At 32.7% G+C, this 23,262-nt stretch overlaps 1 protein-coding gene across 1 annotated transcript; it reads right to left on the bottom strand.

The window, feature by feature from the left end:
• Window positions 1–663: 663 nt before the first annotated feature.
• On the bottom strand, window positions 664–22,790 carry LOC140448033 (probable aconitate hydratase, mitochondrial). Its single transcript, XM_072541077.1, has 9 exons — window positions 22,580–22,790; window positions 18,849–19,076; window positions 10,328–10,598; window positions 6,842–7,036; window positions 5,980–6,267; window positions 5,363–5,697; window positions 5,062–5,281; window positions 1,873–2,185; window positions 664–1,328 (listed from the first exon to the last, which is right to left on the bottom strand). The coding sequence occupies exons 1-9, from the start codon at window positions 22,607–22,609 to the stop codon at window positions 839–841; spliced, it is 2,370 nt and encodes a 789-aa protein (XP_072397178.1). The 5' UTR covers window positions 22,610–22,790; the 3' UTR covers window positions 664–838.
• Window positions 22,791–23,262: the final 472 nt, after the last annotated feature.

Below are 23,262 nucleotides of genomic sequence, written 5' to 3'. Positions count from 1 at the left end.
CTGGATAAATTTTATTTTAATTTGCCTATTCCAAGTGAGTTTTTGATCTAGGATTACCGCCAAATATTTTACTTCTTTGGAATAGTCTAATGTGATGTCAGTCATAATTATTGAAGCCTGTAAATTGTATTTACGTCTCCTTGTGAATAGCATCAAAGTCGTTTTGCTGTACTCTGAGTGCTGAGTACAAAGTACTCCTTTTTTAATTTCGTTAAGAGCAGTTTGCATGAGACTAGATATAGTCTGGTCATGCTTGCCCCTAATTGTAACAACTAGGTCATCTGAGTAACATTGAGTTGTAAAACCAGAATCATGCAAGTTACTTAGGAGGTCATCGACGACCATAGTCCACAGCAGGTGCAATAGTACTCCCCTAATATTAGCAGTGATGATTCTGGTTTTTAGCATTGACTGAATCCATTGCATTAGTGAGGCTCCAATGTTCCTCTTTATTGATGCTCTGTTTATGGATTCAAATGAGGTATTATTGAATGCTCCCTCTTAGAGTCAATGAAAGCGCAAGGAGCTCTTTCTTTTGCCAGTATTGTCTTTCTAATACTTCCAACTAGAGGCATTTATAGTGGATTTGCCTGTCTTATAGTATCTGATCTCAGTTTGTCACAGAACGAAGATAGAAATAGGTAACAAAGAAAAAAACTAGAATAAATAAGAATTATTGTCTATATTTATTAGAAGGAATATTTAGTATCTACATAAAAATACTTTTTACATAATAAACAAACACAGTTTTCAGCTTACATGTAACCGTTCGATGACGATGTTTCTACCTACATGTATAAATAATATTAAATACAATTAAAAATTATTGATGTACTTTTCACTTTCCTGCGGCGATTTCCTTCATACGATTCAATGCACTACCAGCTCTAAACCAACTGATTTGAAGGTCGTTCATGGAGTGATTTAGTTTAATTTTATCAACTGAACCATCGGCATGCTTAATTTCGCAGTCTACTGGTTTTCCTGGGGTAAGATTTTTAAGATCTTTTAGGCTGATTTTATCTGTGGGCTGGATCTTATCATAGTCACTAGCATTGGCAAAAGTGAGAGGTAACATACCCTGTTTTTTAAGGTTGGTTTCGTGAATACGGGCGAAGGATTTAACAATGATGGCACGTCCACCCAAGTGCCTTGGTTCCAAAGCAGCGTGCTCCCTGGAGCTACCCTCTCCGTAGTTTTCATCTCCAATGGTTACCCATCTAATACCTTTTGCTTTATAATCACGCGCTACGTCTGGTACTGCACCCCATTGGCCGTTTGTTTGGTTCTTGATTTTGTTTAGTTCACCGTTCTCGGCGTTTGTAGCTCTGAAAAAAATAAATGAAAAATACATAAGTATTTATCTGTTTGTATATAAGACGGAACAACCACCATTATACAAGAAATACAGCAAAAACAGCTTATTTGGTACGGGCACGTACAGAGAACGACAGATCACCACCTACCGAAGATAATATTGAATTGACAGCCACCTTAGCGAAAAAAAACGAGGAAAACATGGATTGATGGAGTCCAAAAGGCAATGTCAGAGAGATCTACTACCAGGAGATTAGATCACGGTCGATAAACGTGAATGAAGACTGGGAACGGGAAGGTATAGGATGCTATAAACCGTACATTATATATGTTTATTAAAAACATAACTAACTTCTCATAGGCTTATGGTGTTAATTCGCTAATGGAGTTAGTTGTAACTTTACAGGATACACAAAAAACTAGTTAAAAAATCAGTAAAATTATTTTGATATCAAATGACTTCTTATAGTTATTGTACAATATCGTGTGAAACAGATCTCTCAAAAAATCAAGGACAGAAAGACCTGAGTATTTTTTACAATTATAGATACTTACGTAATGAACATGTTATTTGAGATGTTATCAAGATGACCACGATATTTCAACCAAGGTCCAGCAGCTGAAATGTGATCGGTTGTGCATTTTCCTTTTACTTTAATCAGAATGGTCATGTCATCCAAATCTTTTCCGTCCCATTTATCGAAGGGTTCCAACAATTGTAGCCTCTGAGATTTTACATCAACGTCGACCTTTACGTTGGAACCATCGGCAACTGGGGCTGCGTATGTGTCCTGGCCGGGATCGAATCCTTTGCTGGGAAGTTCGTCCCCGAATGGTGGACTAAGTTTGAAGCTCTTGCCATCAGAACCTTTAAAAATATTATTTGGTTTAATAAAATACTCTCAATAAAATAGACGATACGTTACGACGACATGGAACATTCAAGGATGGAGAACCAAATCCGACGAAGGCATAGTAGAAGTAAAACAAATAAAATCAGATATGGCAGTTCTTGTCGAAACAGTAAAAAGAACAAGACAGCGAAGACATGGGAGGATTTATACATATTTATAGTGGATTAGAAAGTTAGATACTTTAGTCAAATAAAACGATAGTATGTGTGATGTGCGGAAAAAATTATCATATTTCCTGTGCCATTAAAAGCAAGTTAAAATGTTCTAAAATCATCATATCCCAACCAAGATCAAATATAATCTTTGACAATATAGGGCACAAAAATAACATAAATAATATTGTCAGTGTAGTAGGTGATAAACTCGATACCAGTGTAACTAAATCTAATATCAGTAATAAATTGTTTTTTATTATTTTATACAACATAATGTTCTATACGTCATAAAGTTGAGGAACTAGAAGTGTTTCATAGCGAAAATGATTGGCCAGATCTTGTACTTTTAACTGAGCACAGTTTATATCCTCTAGAAACACTTTGTACAGACCACGTAAGTCTATTATTCAGTTATTTTTTCATAGATTGGAATACTTGCTTGAAAAAATTCCACAAAATGCTTTTATTATCTTGACAGGTGACTTTAATATTGATTATCTGATTCATCACACAGTCATACCATTATACATTTACTTAATAGTTTTAATATGAGAATGCTTGTTACCGAACCAACCAGAGATAACAACAGCATATTGGATTCTATTTGTACTAATCTTCATCCGGATCTGGCGGGTACAGAGTCATTGCTTATTTTTCTTTAGATCATGATCCCGATCTATGTGAATTTCCCCTTAAAGAATCCACATTATACAGCCAGTCGATGTAGGATTTTCAGCAAATGTAATTTTGATAGGTTTATCACATTATGTACTCGGGAAGATTGGCATAATATTTTTTGCTCTCCATTTTTAATTTGGCATTTCAAAAAAGAATAATACTAAGGGAATTAGAATTTTCCTCAAAAACTTACAATCTCTCTCTATTTCCCCAAATATATTTAGGAAGGTTACTAAATTAGCTAAATGTGTATCATTTAAATCTAGAATGGAAAATGCCAATAACAAACAAAATGAATATTGGCTTATAGTTAATAATCTTAGAGCTAAGTTCCCAAAATTACTGATATAGTCTTAGATCACAGTGCGTTGAATAAATATTACTGCTCGGTAGGCCCAGAACTCGCTGGAAAAATTCATTCTTCTGATCCAATGCATTTTTTAAATGGAATCCTACTAACTCGGCTGAAATAAAAAATATTATATAAAGCATTAAAAATCCTATGCCTGCAGGTTGGGATGGTACCCCATCTAAAGTTTTATATTATCTTCCGGCTAATGTTCTGAGAGTTTTAGCGAAAGCAATTAACACGTGTTTTCAACAGGTCACTTTGGTGATTGTTTAAAATTTGCTAAGATTATTCCTCTGTATAATGGGGGTTTTATCTGCTAATTATAGTCCCGTCTCTTTGTTACCGTAGCTTTCAAAGGTTGTAGAAAAATTGGTAAAAATCAGAATGATGACTTTCTTACAAAAACACAATTTACTTTCTTTCTTCCAATTCAGTTTCCAGTCAATAAAAAGTACATATTATGCCATCTTTGAATTCATGGAAAAACTATATTTTTCAATCACAAAATACTTCTTAATAAATTGGAAATATATGATTTTAGAGGCACTGCTATAAAGTGGTTCAATTCTTACTTGAAAGAGAGATCCCAGCCTGTATAAATCAATGAACGATATATTTTATTGACATAATTAACCTCGACATTAATGGTCGGTTTACTATATTTGCAGATGATACCACAATTTTATGGCAAAACAAGAACTCTAAGGTACTGAATGAGATTATTAGTATTGATTTGCTAAAAATCTTGGAGTGGTGCAAAGTTAATCATTTGACATTTAATTTTTCAAAAACTCAATTAACATCTTTTAAGAATTACTTCTGAAGTCAATTCTTGTCAATCTGACACAGTAAACAAATTTTTAGGTCTCTATATTGAATAATAAACTTAAATTTAAGCAGCATACTGTGTATTTAAGCAAAAAGATTGGTTGCTTTGCTGTCAAATCAGTTGCACACCACTTGGATTTCAAGATTGCAAAAAGTGTATGTGACCTTGATTGAATTTAACTTGAGATACGGTATTTGCCTTTTGGGGTAGCTGTTCTCTTCATCATTTCAGCAGTCTTTTTATGCTACAAAAGAGAGCACTCAGATATTTATACAAGGTCAAATTTGATACATCGTGCAGACGTTTATTCCGGAAACATAGTATCTTGACACTTATATATCATACCCTTACATATATATCCTTGAAATAGCGTGCTTAATTTTTAAAAAACATAAAGAGGATATTCGGACAGATTACAAATCTAACTCATCTAACTTAAGTTATTCCAATTTCCACTTCTACATTAATTAAAAAATCATTTATTTACACTGGAAAGAAAATTTTTAATCACCTACCACTTGATATTATAAGATCCTCAAGCAATATTGGCGACTTTAATGCTTGAACAGAAACAAATAACAAATTCGTACGAGAACGACAAAATAAATGAAAATGGGAACAGTTAATCGAATTCTGTAAATATCACTTACAATTTTTGTTATATTGTCAATTTCCAGAATTTTAAAAGATACAAGTTGTTTTGAATAATTCTAAAGCATCACCTTGTATAATATTTGTTTAGTAATTCATCGGTAGTGTCGTTTCATACCCCACGCAACAGTAAGTTATTTACTTCCTTTTAATAACAATGAATACCTTTGAGTGAGTCCGTTAATGGGTTGAAGTCGAGTCTTCCAGCAATACTTAAGGCAGTTACAAGTTCTGGCGATGTAACAAAGCAGTGAGTTGCGGGGTTAGCATCATTACGTCCTGTGAAGTTACGATTGTATGATGTTACGATCGTATTTTTCTCTCCTTTCTTAACATCTCTTCTGTCCCATTGACCAATGCAAGGTCCACAAGCATTAGCTAGTACCTAAAAGTCAAATCCAAATTAGAAAATCTAAATATGTAACATATAAATAAATATTTAATCTAAACAATCTAAACTACTTACAGTGCCTCCAAATTCGGTAAGGGTCTTAGAAATTCCGTCTCTTTCGATAGTAGCACGAATCTGTTCTGATCCAGGAGTGACATTGAATGGGATTTTGGATTTGATGCCGTGTTTCATAGCTTCTTTGGCAATGCTGGCACATCTTCCCATATCCTCGTATGAGCTGTTGGTACAGGAACCGATCAAACCAACTTTGATGTCTACTGGCCAACCGTTCTTGTTGGCGTTAGCTCCAAGTTTACTGATTGGACTGGCTAGATCAGGAGTGAACGGACCGTTGACGTGTGGTTCCAAGGTGTCGAGGTTGATTTCGATGAGTTCGTCGTATTCAGCACCTACAATATGCAAGTATATAAATTCACACAAAATTCTGTCAAAACTATTCCTTTGTCCAGGCCCAGATTTATAGGCATCCACTTATTTAGAAACTAGCATTAAAACAGAACAAAAAACGTTACTGTTTGCACATTCTGTTTGTTTCACTTGAAAAATAATATCACAAAATGCATCACGACGGTGGAAATTGTGATTTGCATATGAAACTTAATGTTTTTTCGGTAAGATGTTGATATTTAGCATATGTAAATACGAGATATACAGGATTTGTTATTATTTACCTTTGTCAGGTGATAGTAAGGATTCCTTATATTTCTGAGCTTCTTTGGCGATGTCTCCTCTTCGAGTAGCAGTCAGATAATCAGCCATTCTATTGTTGAAGGGGAATAGAGATGTAGTAGCACCAATTTCAGCACCCATGTTGCAGATAGTTGCCATACCAGTACAAGATACCGACTCACATCCAGGACCGTGATATTCGATGATGGCTCCGGTACCACCTTTGACAGTTAAAATGTCAGCTACCTTCAAAATGATGTCCTTGGGGGAAGTCCAACCAGAAAGTTTACCTGAAATATATTTACATAATTAAAATATTTAATAATGAATACAATTTAATTTTTAATATTTTTTTAAAGCACTTTGATTAGCATTTTGACTTCGCTGCATTGTATGTCCCAGATAAAGAGGCTTAGTTCAAGTAATAGATGTTTCCCCCATATAAAGTCCCAGTGTATGGGTTATTTTAAATGTTGTGATGTTATATTTATTTATTATCCTGTTTAATTTTTCTGATCAGTCTTTTACTAATGGCTTAATCCTGGCTTAAAAACATACGGGATTGAATATGCTTGAGCTCAAAAGAAAAAGTGAAAAAACGTCGAAATATTCCAGTCACCTATGTAGGAAAATCAAAGTCAAATACCATTTAAAGTTCGGTGATTGTCTTCTCTATCATTTATGCTACTTAGATAAAAAAAGCTAAACATACTTAAACAAAAATCAGAAATTTAATCGTTGCCAAGTCTCTCTAGCTTTTTTTACTTATACAAATGCCTTAATATTTAAATACATATTTTATACTATATGCATTGATTTTATTTTGACTTTAGTAATAACAAAGAAAATTTAAAAATTCCTTACCAGTGAGTTTGACACCGATAACTTTTGGACATTTCAATTCCCAGGGGATGTTTGCCATTACATCAACAGCATCAGCTCCTCCAACACCGATGCAGAGGCCACCAAGACCACCGCCATTTGGTGTGTGGGAGTCAGTACCGATCATCAAAAGTCCAGGGAAGGCATAGTTTTCCAAGATGATTTGATGGATAATACCTATAACAACAACAAAAATATAAGCAAATAAAACTTTTATTGAGAATATCTTGTATAAGAACTTAATATAACAGATAATGTAATTATTTAACATGGACTAGCAAAAAAATTTTAAGATTTGTATTGAGTACTGATTCTAAATTCCCTATGAATGATGGGAGATATAGTTTAATCTCCAACTGATCGCAAAGTTTTCTCTTTTATGTTTATTCTTTATCGAAAGTTCGTCATTTTTATTCAAACATTGTTTGTACTGTCTATTCTAAACTAACTTAGTAGACGTTGTAGCAGATGTCCTCTTATTAATTCCACTTTTAATTAAGAAGCTCTGTTTTGAAAATTAATTTCTGTGGTTCTTATATTACTTATTTCGTAATTGAAGTTGGGACTGAAACAATATAGTCTCACAGCTTATTTGCTTCAAGATTTTTTGATTTTGGCTCTGTAAGAGCATTTATTTTGCACTTCGAAAAAAAAAACAAGAAGGATTTTCAGATTATCTTCTTTTTTCAACTCCATGTTGAATTAAATATTGACATTGAAATATTTAAAATATTTCATGCTTAGCAAAATATAATTGCCTAAAGTGTAAAATGTGTTGGTTAATATTCAATATACGAAACTAGGTAGATTGGTGTAATAAGAATAATAATAATAATCTAAAGAATACGGAGAAGGTATTCCCTTCACCTTTGCGGATGATCTCGCTGTGCTGGAGTAGCGCGGGATGGATAGATCACGGACTGGAACTCGCGACATAGAAGACCTAAGCTATCATTCTGAAGGGTAAACGTCAAAGACAATGGATGGAGTTCCAATGTGCAGGGGCACGGCTGACATCAAAGAAATGCGTCAAATATCTAGGAGTGACGCTACACCAACATGAGAGAAACCACTCAGAAAAAAAAATCTATTGGTCTGTAAATCCCCTCACTAGTATATTTTGCGTGAAATATCTGGTGGTGTTCTTTGAGGCTTGCGTATAAATGTTTTTCTGGTGTTCCATTTCTTTTGGCTTTCTTCATTCGTTATATGTTTCGCAGCTCCAAAACCTTTCTTTAGACCAATAGCATAAGTGTTGATCACCAGGAAAATTACTACTTTTATGATCCGTTGGAGATTTTCCTCGTGTCATGCATTTGTAACGGTAGGTAGGCGTTCTCGGTTTTTGTCTTAATTTAATTACTTCCTTAAAGATACAAATGTCTTTTCGCCTGTTTAGTAGGCAATCCACAACACATCTGTGTACATGTGTGGTTATCTATAAAACAGGATTTTCAAGTTAATTTAATTTTTTATTTATTTTAAATTGTGGAAGAATTTGTGTCTATTTTTTAGACCCTAGTTTCGCCTGGGGGGAAAGTACTGGGGGTAAAACTTTGGGGAAGAATTTTATTTAAGTTACCTGTTGGTTGTAATTGCTCCCCCAAGGATTCAATTTTATTTTGAGAATGGTTCAACATATGTCCCATAACATAATCATAAAGTGGTAAAGGAGATTGGGGTGGACCATTTTGGATTTTCTCAACCATTTCATCCAGCAATCGGGAGCCCACGAGGTTATTCCTTCGTCGCCGGTGTTTATTCATTCTGTTTATAATACTGTTTCTATATTTGTTAGTTTTATCAAGTACCTAAGTACTACTATTGATTATTGGACAGATTGGTCTTATGCAGTAAAGGGTTGTGTGCACATTATCTATTTACGATATTCAATTTTTAAATTTAATACTTAAGTTTACACACTATTTTAAAACTTATTAAGGTATTTTTATCTTTTATAACTGGTAGTTTATTAATCAGTGCTATTATTGAATAAGTATATTTCAGAGAGTATCTCTTCACGGTAATTCCACGGAAAATTTCTCGATCTATTGTCTCTTTCCGTTATTTGGGAGCCAAGGTATTTAAATCCTCCTACTCGTCCTAGTTTTTCCCCCAAGCAATTCGATGACCTGTTTCTCCCAACCACATATACTCCATTTCTGACCTGATAACCTTAAGTCCTCCCTCTTCAAAAGCCCTTCTGCAACTTGTGCTCAACATTTCTTTGCTCGCCTCCAAGTCTCCAAGATACCAACATCGGTGCGTTATTAATTATTAAAATATTGATCTAATATAGACCTAATCACTGAACAATGTCCGTTGAGGTAACAACAAAAACATAGCTAGATGAGGATGAAATGTGCAGGAAATGTTTAAAGGAAGAGACGAGACAGCATATGATCTCCTGATGCGTTCTCAGAATTCAAATATTATAGGTTTTTTGAGAAGCTATGTTAGCATCTCATAATTACGACATTGCAAGCTAAGAGAGATCTAAAAATTTTTTTAATAAACTCTTCCCCAGGGTTTAAATGCACTGGACTATACCATAACAGACCTTGAGGTTCACAGTATTCCAGGACGGTACGTGACGTGTTGAATCTACAAAGAACTATAAAAGTTTTTCCAAGTCAGTTATTTCAGCAAAAATTCGACACCGAGTTGATTTCTGTTTTCAACAATGAAGCACCAAATCAGTCACGTATCTCTCGTTTTTACGGGGAATTAAAACGTGCAAGGATTAGTCTTAGTTACGATCCAAGAACAGGTGCATCAAAACCAGCAGTCATTCAGGAAAACGTCGATTTTGTGCGCGACCGTATCTACGAAGATCTACTTGTGAAATATCGCAAAATACAGTCATTATTGGCGATTTCAAAGATCTCAATTACAAAAATGTTCAAGAAGAATTGTGCCTAAAACAATTCTAGTTTTGATCATCATTATATTTTAAGTTACTTTTATAATTACTAATAACTTTGCTACTGCCTATGTCTATGCGCAGAACAATGCATGTAAATAACTTTAATTAAAAAGATGTGCATGTCACTATCTAATCTCATTTAATTAAATGAACAGATGTAAAAATATGAAAATACTTTATCAATGATGGTAGGCACGTTCAAGATAAGACATTAAAATAACGTAAATAAATAAAAAATCCTATTCAATTGATAAAAAGACTAAAATTATTTACTCTGTAATAATTATGTTTTTTAAGATATTAAAATTCTATAATGAGAATGTAAACTCAAATTTCAACAATAATATTATATCAAAAAAGTCAAGGTTACTTTGACAAAACTAACGAATAGTGAACATTTAATTGATCTATTTAATCTAAATCTTAAGTACTGAAAATTTGATTTGTGATTTTTTTGGTTAGTTTTTTTGTTTTTTTTTTAAGATACAGCTCAAAAATATTAAAGCAATACTTCAAAATCAATATAATTGAAACATAATTACCTGAACCTGGCTTCCAGAAACCAACACCATACTTATTTCCAGCCGAGGCCAAAAAGTTATATACTTCTTTGTTGATATCTTTCGCTCTCGCAAGATCCTGAGGTCCGCCAATTTGTGCTTCGATAAGATGGTCACAATGGATGGTGCTGGGAACGGCGACTCTCTTCAGACCGCTGGAGATAAATTGCAACATAGCCATTTGGGCGGTAGCATCTTGCATAGCAACACGGTCAGGACGTAACCTTAAGTAAGAGGTTCCTCGTTGAATATCCTGAAATTAAAATGTGTTCTATTAGAACTATGTGGATAAAAATAAGTCTTGAAAAAGAAAATAGCTGATGAGTACTTATTGACAATGTTCATCCTCTAATTTTGCTACTCATATTTGCTACTAATATAATCTTCTTGGTCTTTTAATTGTAAATTAGTCACTTTATAAGAAATAAAAATAAAATAAGAATCATCCTGAAATACTTTGCACCAAAGAGATCGGCGCTTTTCTGTATAAGTAATCCACGGAATACTTATTGCTGGGAATGAAATATTAGAAAATGATAACATCGAGGAAAGCTGGAAAAAATTCAAAAATAATATAATTAACGCAGCTACAGAATCACTTGGAGAGAGGAAAGTAAGGAACACTAACATATCAATAAAGAAAACCCCATGGTTTCGAGAGGAAGTGAAGACAAAATGTGAAGAAAAGAAAAAAGCTTTTTTACAATACAAAACACAACAAACACAACAGGCATACAACCTCTATAAACGAATCAGAAATGAAACGAATACTTTAGTTAAACAAATAAAAAGGGAACACTAGCAGAGCTTCTCAAACCAGATGGAACACAACTTCTACGAAACACAAAAAGAAATACGGAGAATGATCAGAGAACAAAGAAAAGAGATGAACTAACTATTAAAAACGAAACACATTCAGAAGGGCAGACTACTTTCGATCCCTATTTGCTTAAGGTGACGACAAACGAAAAAATAAATATTGAGAAGGATTTTGCCGAGAATAAACTCAGTTTTTATAAAGGTGTTAAATAAATTAAGGTGGCACTATATTTGCCATTTTTTACGATTCTCGTGAGATCAATCGAATTGATCACTTTCATTAACCAGCTGTAGTAAACTTTTTCTAATACAGGTCGTTTTTACCCCTACAAAATAGAAAGCAACCAACGGCACAAGTCCAATTTTGAAATGGAGGGTAAGTATAACCTAAATCCAAATTTACATGCAGATCAGCGCAGAAGGTATTCAATGACATTGTTTTAATTATAACTAATCTAGGGGGTGAGATTTAGGGGTTAAACTATGATAAAATCTTAAATTATGTTAGTTAATGTTAATTAATATTAATTCAATTCATTAAAAGATGATTTGAATCAATTACCCGCTTTAATTTACAATTATTCACATACAATTAATCTAACATGGGTCGTTTTTGCCCCTAAAAAATAAAAAGCAACCAACGGCAAAGTCCAAAAAGAAGTAGAGGGTAAGTACAACCTAAATCCAAATTTTCATGTAATTCGGTGGTGACACAGAAAATTACAGGGTATCGCCGTATTTACGTTAATTTACTGGCCTACTGATAGTACTTAATGATTCGAGGATGAAAAAGTTTAATGACATTGTTGAGTTGCAGAGCTAGAAATCAGAGTAGATTGGGTTATGGTTTGTTTTAGATCACGATATTCGCCAGCGCTGTAGATTTTTTTATTGTTACATTGCATGTTTACAATCTACTCTGTATACAGAGTAATAAGTAAATAGTCTGTAAGTAAATTAACGTGAGTTAGGTATCGTCCAGTGACGGTTCTCTAAGTATTATTGCGGTAGGTCTTCTGGTCATACTCTCTTCAATCTTCTTTCGGTAAGTGGTTGGGTAAATAAATCATTTATCAGCTCGTTGTTGTGATCAGTGGTGCGATTTTTATATTTTATTAAGTGATTCTTTATTATATCCTTAAGTAATGGAATGTCCAGATCATTGTGAAGTGTTTGGTTATATATATATATATATATATATATATATATATATATATATATATATATATATATATAGTAAACTCTTAAATATTGGGGAAATCTGCAAAAAAGACTCTAACTTCTAACTTGCAATATTCTAACTCTACAATTCTAAGTTACGGTAAGATCAATAATGTTTTAATAGATAATATATGGTAGCTAATTATAATTTATTCTCTTTCAGCCCTGAAGAAGCCAAATTAATTCTCTTTGGCGAAAACGTTCGGCGAAACAATTGATACACATTAGAGTCTTTCTTGCAGATTTCCCCAATATTTAAGAGTTTACTATATATATATATATATATATATATATATATATATATATATATATATATATATATATATATATATATATATACCATGGAGCTTTACTTATCATACGGAGTATTTTGGACTGGAATGTTTGAAGTATCGTATTTGAAGGTTTACTAGAGCCCCATAGTTCTATTCCATATGTCCAAATTGGTATGAGTATAGCTTTGTACAGAAGCAGTTTATTTTCAAGATATAACTGAGACCCTTTGTTAAATAGCCAGTTCATATATTTTAGTTTAAGATTAGTTGTTTCCGTTTAGCTTTAATGTGCGTTGTCCATGTAAGTTTTTCATCCAGATGCAATCCCAAGTATTTGACAACGGGTTTTATAGGAATGGGGGTATTATTAATATAAATTTGTGGACATGCTTTGCAGATGACCAAGTGGTAACGGCTCAAGATGAAGAAGATCTGTGCTATATGCTCCGAAAATTAGAAAAGAAATACACAAAAAATGGACTGGAAATAAATCTAGAAAAGACCGAATATTTAACAACAGAGCAAGAACCAGTGAGAAACTTGGAAATGGACGATAATAGGGAAATTAACGGCACTGATAAATTCAAATATTTAGGATTCATACTCTCAAAAAATGGAACCACAGCGCAAGAGATAACCAGCAGATTAGCACAGACAAGAATATGTATTAAACAAATGAACGGGGTACTGTGGGATAGACAGATTACCAGAAATACAAAGAAGAGAACACCTTGGTACGCAGTATAATGACCTATGGAGCAGAGAATTGGGTAATAAATAAACGAAACAGGTCTAAAATCACAGCAACTGAAATGGAGTTCATGAGAAGAAGCTGCAGAGTAACCAAAATGGATCGCATCAGAAATGAGGAGATAAAACGAAGAATGGCAGTAGAACAAGACATACTCAGCTACATCGAAGAAAAACGTTTAATTTGGTATGGACATGTGAGAAGAACAGATCATACAAGGTGGATAGCAAAGATTTCGGATTGGAGCCCAATAGGAAGGAGGAAAAGAGGTAGACCCCGAAGATCATGGAGGGATGAAGTGGACGAGGCCATGGAAAGACGAGACCTTAGAGATGGAGAATGGCAGAACAGAAAGGACCCAAGACGTTGGCTGAAAGAAGGAAGGCGGCGACTGCTTTAAAAATCCTTATATAGATAGACTTGTGGACATGTAGATTTTCTTGTTGTAAAAGTAATTTGTACTGATTTGCTAGCATTAACACTGATTTTCCATCGCTTAAGCCAGTGTTGTAATTGGATTAAATGATTTTGTACTTTTTATGATGCTACATTAAAGTCGATATCCACTGCAAAGATTCCCGTGTCATCGGCAAAAGTAGCTAAGAAGGTAGCATTGCTGGTTAACACGTCTGCTGTAAATATCAGATACAGAAATGGGCCCAAAACAAAACCTTAAATTCAAATATTTTCAATAATAAAATAAGGATCGATCACCTAGGTATCAGATCAGAGAATTTTCCTCCCAGAGGGAGTGAGTGTCGTATAACTTCGTAAATCTGGATAATAATAACTCCAAAAAAACCTTTATCTTTTCAGTTAAACTTAATATACCATATTTTATCCCACCCGGCAAAAAAACTCGTATTAAAATCTAAATTTATTTACAATAAAAATGTTACGCTGTTTTATGGGCAGATAGCCAAATATTTTTCAAATAGAATTTACAGCTAGTGGAAGGTGCGTCATGCTCACTACGTCAATATCGATAAGAAATATCGGGGACAATCGGTGGCATAATCATCAATAATCAAAAGGCCATAAAGAAACTGAGTTCATATGTGGGGATCTTTTGTTTAATCGATTTCTTAGAAATACTAATTATCCTTCTGTTAGTCATAGCGAAGTCGAGGACAAAGAAGTGGCCCATGAGCTAAGAAAAATCTCTTAAGTTTTTTTTTCGTATATCTCTTCTGATAGTCATTAGTTCTACCTCTTTCACAGAATAAAAATACCAAAGATTGCAATGATTATCCCACGATTCCAAATACCTAATAAAGCGTTCTTAAATGAAACTGCAGTGTGGCTGCCGGTGGAAACAAAACATCTGGAATGTCTACGTGAAATTAAGAGTGAGGTAAAGAATTTGAAAGAAGTGAACAATATAATTAAATGGGAACATGTATGAATGGAAAATGACCACGTTAAAGGAATCACAATAAAAAGTGAGAAAGAAAGAAACACGTTTATAAAAATAAGACTAAAAAGAAAGGGTTACTATTAACTATCAAAAACAAAAGATCTACAATAGGTTAGATATCTTATAAGGATCAATAAATATTAACTTTGCAAAATATTATTTAATGAAAGATATGCGAAAAATATGGCTGTCAAACTTAAGATAGTGATTTAGCTACAACTCCCTCATGCACCTATATCCAAAATTTAGTTTAGTTTTCTTATAATTATTTAGGAACACGCTGTTCCAGTTCTCTTAAAATTAATGAAAATTATTTCGAAAGCCACAAACATCTTTAACTCTGACATGATGAAACAGTCTTTGACTTATTAAAAATCTTCGACTTCGTCTTATTTAAATTTGTCTCTTCATTCCATTGTTGCTTTCTTCGACACACGCCCACGTGTAGTGATTCATAGCTATGAATTGACGCAAACAATTGGCTTTCTTGCAGTTAAACAAATCGCCTCACGTTGCTATTTTTGGTCCAATGTAAAACAAATGCGACATTCATTTGTACAATGCTTTTTCGTGTCCAAATCCGCAGTGAATATATTGAAAAGTTTTTTTTAAATGTTTACTGTGTCTGCTGTCGATATGTATGCGGTACATAAACACTTTGTTTATGTACTTGGCCTAGAATTTGGCTTTATTTTTTATTTACTCTGGAAGCTGTCTCTTCTATACTGATAGCACAGCGTCCAACTGGCGTATTGCATATCTTCCATTAGCTATTCTACAAATAAGCACCATCATATATATATATATATATATATATATATATATATATATATATATATATATATATACATATATTAAACGTAGAACTACGTAAAGGGTATTTTAATTACTGAATTAATTTGTGAAGGTGGATGATGAGAGTTGGCATGCAAGTAACGATTGGTATGGGTGAGTTTTCGATAAACAGAGTGATGAAAACCTTGTGATTGGTTTGCTTTTTGTTAACGTCGAGAAACGGTAGGGATGAATCAGTTTCTACCTCCATCGTGAACTGGATACTAGGATGTATACCATACAGATGGGTTTGAAAAGACACCAAAGCATCCCTGCCATGTGGCATATGGCAGGGATGCTTTGAATATATCGTAGCCAACATGTGGGTTTGAGCATTGATGTGGATAGTGCTCGGATCTCGAAGTCCTCCATAAAGATATTGGCAATTACTGGAGATAGTGGGGAGCCCATTGGGGCCCCATTTATTTGTTTGTAGAATTGATTTTGGAAGATGGAATAAATGTTGGACATACTGTATTTAGTTTTCAGAATGTTTAGAGTTTCGTCTATAAGAATGTTTATAATGAGTGAAACGATATCGAAACTTACTAAAATATCTGACGGTGAGATAGGGTACTGTTTAAAAAGTTTGACGAAATGAAAGGAATTTGTGACGAAGGATGAAGCATTTTAGGCGAAAGGTTGTAGAGTTTTGGCCAAGTACTTAGCCAATGGTTGTGTAGGGCAGTTGTATGCACTGAAAATGGGACGTAGAGGAATCTCGGGTTTGTGAATTTTGGGTAGGCCATATATTCGAGGTGTTCTGGAAGACTTTTCACGATCTCTAATTCTTCTCACGAAGAATTAGAGATTGTTTTATGTCAACAGGAAGTGAGGTATTATTGATAATTTATTTTGTTGTTTTCTACAGATAGGTTGTTTGATTATTAGGAATTGGTCTGTAGTCTTGAATTGATCTAACTTCGGTGTCAAAAATCCTCCGTAAACATAAAATGCATTTCTACCGCATAGTTAGATCAAGAATTGACAGTCGATTATTATCACCGTAGCATAACTTTTTCTCAATGGTCTCAGCAGCATGTTCATAACAACCGATTTTTATTGGATTATGTGCTTTTTAGAGATGAGGCTACATTTCACAAAAATGAAACAGCCAATCGGTATAATTTTCATTGCTCTGTATCAAGCAATCCTTACTTACACTACAAACACTCATAGTCAAAGTAGGTGGTCTATTTTGTGATGATATTGTTGGGGGCACACACATTTTTTGACGCCGTGTGAATAATGCTATATATCTGGATTTTCTAAATATTCATTTGCCATTACTATTGCAAAATGTTCCACTTAATATTCGACAAAGAATGTGATTTTTACGCGAAGGTGCTCCGATTAATCATACTGCTCTTATTCACAATCAATTAAAGATAACTTTCCTGCGAGGTGGATAGGCAGAGGAGGTCCAACAGTTTAGCCATCGCAATCACCGGAATTGTCAAAAATTGATTTTTTCATGTGGAGCTGTATAAAAAACTTGTGCACCAGAAGCCTCCAACAACATCAGATAAGCTTTTAATAATATTGACTTACAAAGTTAAGAAACGTGACTCGGTCATTTGTATATCGGTTACAAAACTTGCACAGATGTTGGAGGTGGACATTTTGAACATTTACTTTAATCTTATTTTCTTAATATCACATTAATTGTTACATTCATTGCATATCGTTATGGTTTATATTTTGTATTAGTTATTTAGTAAATAAAAAATATCTTGAAAGCGTATACTAGGTATATATTAATGAAAAAGTTCGTCAAATACCTGGCTAATGTATGTACGGAGAAAAACTTGTTCAGTTAACCTAAAAGACTGTTGTAATATTCTGCCATAAAACTAAGCTATCATGTACATATTTCCAAATAGACTATAACTTAGTTTTACCAAATATTCTCCATGGCCTATTTTGTCTACAGAAATTTGTTGACGAATCTTTTTTCATGTTAGATTAAAATGTGATATTTATAATTTTAATTTATATAGGGATATTTATAGCATAATATCAATTATATAAATAACACAAAATCTTGGTTATTGGTAAACAAAATACAACGTAATATATTTAGTAATTGATAAGCTACACGCTAACACGTGATTGCTTTTTTATTGTTAAAAGTTTAAATTCCAAGTTTGAAATTTTGTTTTTGTTACACTGTTAGTGAGTTATTCAATTATATGGTAAACAACGGGTGTACTTGAAGTTAGGTAAACGTTTTTAAAAAGTGACCATATCTGCAAATACTTGAAGTAAATGGTACAAAAGTCAAAGATAATATTAAAGAATCAAAAATTTACAAAACAATGTCATCATTTTACTTTAGGTATAAAGAGTGATGGAAAAATTCCACGGCTAATGCTTAAAAACTTTATTTAAAAATATTATAAATCATTTAACGTTATACTTATAATCAATTATAATACCCGCGACGACACTCAAAGAAAAATTTAAGGATGAAGAAATTCTCATTCCGAGAATTCCGATGATACCAAGGGATACACGATTAGAATTTAAACGAATTTAATATCCGATTCGTCTTACATTCACCATGACAATAAACAATTTACTAGATCAATCATTGAATGTTTGTGGACCGATTAATTGATCTGAATATTGTGGAAAATAATTGTTTCTCTCGTGAGCAATTGTACATAGTATGTTCACGTGTAGCTAAACCATCCATTTGTTCATTTTCGTGCCTGGTAACACACCGAAAAATTAAGTATATCACAACGTCCTTCAATGAAAATAATTCAGTGTGTAACCCATTCAGCAAATTGTTACTTTAACGCCACGTGAAATGTTGCTTTTTGAATTTTATTCAACTTAATGTGATCTTAATATAAAAAGTTAATATAACTCAGCTAATAATTTAACAAAACATTTATTAATTATAAGGCAGTACAAAGTTCGCCAGGTCAGCTATATAGCAGTACATATTATGAACTAAGATCTTTAATCCTGTAACATGCTAATTCCATCGACTTACCAAAAACTATTTGAAGTATGAGTAGTAGGTACTACTTCAAAAAACGAGTTTCTTTGTTAAAACAATAAATTACACAAATTTTAAAATAATTTGTAAAAAGAATTATAAATAAGTGCTCAATATATAATTACCAAATATATTTAAAGAAAAACTATTCTTAATTTTATTATCGTCTTACTTACCTGGGACTCTGGTTGATCAATGTGGGAGTATAAGACTTTTTCAGAAAGAGTTAATGGTCTTCCTAACCTCTTCTTGACTACCCCAAGAGTTTTGTTTAATTTCTCGTATGGAATTGGGTCAGTATCCAATTTGCTCATTGCAACCTTAGCTGCAGCAGCCGCCAGGGGTGATACATGAAAACATCTTGATTGGATCTCACTGAACATGAGACTTTTGGAATTAGTCGTCTGCAACAAAAACAATGCATTTTATTATTAAAATAGAAATAATAAAGGAAGGAAGTTATATCAGTCATAAATTATGTGTTTGGGGTAAATTATTTTGTATTTTTTGATCCTTTGTGTGAGTTCACAGTCATTATTCATCTGTCTTAAAACTTATTATTTCTAACAGGGTTGTTCATGGAATTTTAAACATTAGACTAAAGACCCACATGTCAAAGTTCTTTAAATTTCTTACCAAGCCGATTGTCAACATGCATACTTCCATACCCTGTATACAAAAATCTCGAGAAGTAAGCAATTTCACCCACCAAAGCCAACTCACTCTGACGAAGATATAGACAAGTTTTACAAGGAAGTAACACAAACTAATGTGAATTATCCCAGCACACATACCATAATAATGGGAGATTTTAACACTAAAATTAGTAAAAAAATACCTTTCTGAAAACATCATAGGTGAATGTGGCTTGGGTAATAGAAATGGAAGAAGACAAACACTCGTCAACTTCCTAGAAAGCAATCAATACTATGCTCTGAATACATTCTACAAACAAAAATGCAAAATGGATGACTCCGAATGGAAGAACATGTAATGAAATAGATTTTATTTTAAGTAACAAAACAGATGTTGTAACAGTAATTAATAATGGTACAAGAAAATTTAGGGATATGTTCAATATCCTCCTCCTCATTCCTTGAGCCCTTGTCAGTGCATGACGATACTTTAAAATGTGCTAGATGGATGGCTTCATGTAGGGATTTGCCCACCAGTCTTTTTGTCTGTCTATTGTGTTGGAGATCTTCCTCTTGGTCTTTGACCTTCATCTTTCCTTCTATTACCAATAGTTACATAGTCCCCATTCATCTGGATATCAAAGTAATATAGGTATGCTCAGTTTACTTTTTTTTTATTTTTAATAGCCTGTCTTTTACATGAAGCTCCTCCAGAATTGAAAGGTTGGTTTTGTGTTCTGTCCACTTGCTTAGAATTCTTCTACAGACCCACATTCTTTAGCTTTATCCTTGAGCTTAGTATTCCTTGTTATTGTTTGGTCTTTCCATATTTTAAATAATTTGGCTGTTGTGGTTTGAACCATTGTGAGTCTATACTTGGTTTCTCAGGAGCTATCGCCATTGTTGGTTATCAGAGAGCTCAAGTATACAAATCTGTCAACTACTTCGAAATTCGCCACTTATAGTTATCAACAAAAGGAGACATTAACATCATTCTATGTAACTTCAATTCTAAATTGGGAATAGATGTAAAGAAAAAAGAAAAAGAGGAAAAAAGTAACACAATAAAAGAGGGTAAAGATGACTTCAATTCTAAATTAGGAAAAGAGGTAAAGAAAAAAATGAAAAAGAGGAAAAAAGTAACACAACAAAATGGGGTAAAGATTTTTAAGAGTTTTGTCAATAATGTAATATGGTAACGGCATATACTTATAAACTGCGTTGTACATCTAAACTTAACTATTGCATACAAACATTTTTATGATTACAGACTTTAATGAATCAAAGATTCCGTAACTACATTACAAGTGCAACAATAGCGCCAATGTTAAAACAGTCAACAGTCTTTTAATCCTGTTGTAGCAAATGGTTGCACAAAAATTAAGGTAGTAAAAAAACAAAGACCAGTCCCAATGTCAGTTGATTAAAAGAAGGAAAAATCCAAGATAAAACTATCATAATATAAACAAAAAACTATCAACAATAGACAGGATATAAATAAAAACTCAAAACATAAATATAGCATGGAAATAAATGATGTAAGTACGATCTGGTTAATACTTGACAAGAATAAATTCCAATATGAAAAATAGCAGCAAAAGATAGGATAAGATCACATGTTGTATGTATATATATGAAAAAGACAATATAAAATAAGAGAAGAATAGAGATACAGTACAAATGTCTAGTCAAAAGTAAAGAAATTTTCATATATCATCGAAAAACATCATTACTCCCAAGTAGATGATAACGGACAGTTAATTTATAATACTAAAGATAAAATACAAGAATGAGAGATACATAAAAGAGATATTCTGTGATGAAATAATTGATATTATGATAAATACTTCTAATTAAAGCTCTCCAATTCTAAAAATTGAGATGAAAAATGCCATTAAACAATTAAAAATCAACAGAAGCCTAGAACTTGACAAAGTAAACCATGAAAGTGATCATCTTGATCTATTAGTAATTGTATTTAATTCAATTTACAATAACAAAGAAGTGTCTACTGGGCTAGAATCTATTTTTATTCCTATCCCAACCAGGAAAAGTCAAATAGGTGTGCAGATTTTAGGTTAAAAATTATTACAGTTAACCAAGCACTCAAAGTTTTACTAAAGATTATAGAGTGGGGATGAGAGAGACTTTGTTTCCTCTCCAATTACTATTGTAGTAAGACAATAGAAGTTTTACTTTATATGTTGACTTCAAAACGCATTTGATCATGTAGATCATCATAAAATGTTAGAATAAGAAATGTATATTGGAACAAAATGATAGGATTAGAATCAATGAACAAACATCCAGAAGCATACATTATGTAAAGGATCAAAGACAGGATCATAAAAATATTATTTCTCATGCTGTATAGTAGTATTTCACATGGTAATAAAAATTAATAGAGTAATTTTTAGCATAAGAATGCAGATAATACTGTTCTACTACTACTAATTCAGAATGATAGGTACTATGAATGATACATAATACTTCCATTTTTTTTAATCATTAACTAATTCATTTGATTCATGTACTATAATATCCAAATACTTATATCTATCAACTTTGTATAAGTTTCTTGTTTTGGTATTTAATAGGTATATTCTTTGTACCTATTTCTTTCTTCTATTGAAATTTGGCTTCAGTATTTTTTCATTTTGGTATGAACAAATATAGTCCAGAGAATATCCTATGACTGTCATCTATATAAATGCCTTTTGCACATTGTTATTTATTTATTTCCCATGTTTTAGTGACTGGACAGTTCTTTGCATTTTCTTTCAATATTCAGCCAAATAAAGTGGGCTCAGATTGCAACTACATCTTTTATTTGAAATATCATGACTGTTTGATGTTCCTTTTTTTGAACTACTGCAAATTAGGTTTTAAAAGTAAGGCTATCAATAGAAATAAGTTAAATAACAGTCCGCAAATTAGTACTCTTGTCTATTTTATTTGACTTCGTTTTCATCGTATTTCGAATTATTAAATGGTTAATATTTTATACTCGAGTATATATTGTAAACTTCTTTAGTGAACTAAAAAAATTTGAGAGCGACAAAAGTTATCTAATATTTGAACTATTGAGTGCAAATCCTATTTTAAATAGATGGACAAGTTACATAATCAAAATCTTTTTCAAAAAGTCGTTCTGCATAAATAAACGAAAGACAATAAATAAAGTACACCAAGATCAAGAAATAAAGAATATTATATATTCATATGTAATAATTAATCGAGACGTAATTTTTTTATAAATCATAAATACTCACTCGACTTATAATTCGAATACAGGAGGCCATGATTATAATATATTCACAACGAACTTTTTTAAAAAAATTCAAATATTTTAATTTTCCACTGCTCGGGCCTCTCTAGCCGCGATCAAGTGGTTTCAATTGCTGATAATCACTTAATAAATAACCTCTAATTTTTTTTGGAATTTGCCCGATTCTACAGATTGCGCTGTGGCGATTGTGTAGATGGCGCTAAACGCAGACTTATTAAACAGCATAAGGTATCGAAAAAATATGTTTAATCGATTTCTAGCGCAGTCGATTTCAAAGAGGAATTAAAATTATGTAGTAGGTATTAATCTCATCCATTTCTCATTGCCGTTAGGATGTTCTTCACTTCAGTTTGTCACTATTTTGATCACTATTTTCAGACAGAAATTGTAGACGATATTCGGTCAAAAATTTTTAAAAATAATCATTCGTTTTTAAAAGCGTATTAAATACTTTGAATGTATGGGTGATTTTTTACCTTTTTTGTGATGAAAACCAAGTCTAGTCCTTCTTCACATTTCAGGTACATATTCCAGTTCTAAGCTGATTTGAGCGATTCTTGTGGTAGGTATGTGGTAGAATTTCTTTTTGACCCACCGGTAATCTCAGAAAGTTCCATTATATTCCTGGGGATTTGTATGGTTAGATGGTATCTATTGCTAGCTTTA

Source organism: Diabrotica undecimpunctata, chromosome 8, assembly GCF_040954645.1.
Source record: "Diabrotica undecimpunctata isolate CICGRU chromosome 8, icDiaUnde3, whole genome shotgun sequence".
NCBI lineage: Eukaryota > Metazoa > Arthropoda > Insecta > Coleoptera > Chrysomelidae > Diabrotica > Diabrotica undecimpunctata.
The sequence above is the reverse complement of the archived record's forward strand: the minus strand, read 5'-3'. Positions and strand labels throughout refer to the sequence as shown.

Coding starts and splice junctions, on each gene's coding strand:
- LOC140448033 (XM_072541077.1), bottom strand. CDS start 22,609: ATGGCCTCCTGTATTCGAATTATAAGTCGA. Junction 19,077..22,579: donor GTATTCGAATTATAAGTCGA/GTGAGTATTTAT, acceptor TTTTTGTTGCAG/ACGACTAATTCCAAAAGTCT. Junction 5,282..5,362: donor TTACCGAATTTGGAGGCACT/GTAAGTAGTTTA, acceptor TTTGACTTTTAG/GTACTAGCTAATGCTTGTGG.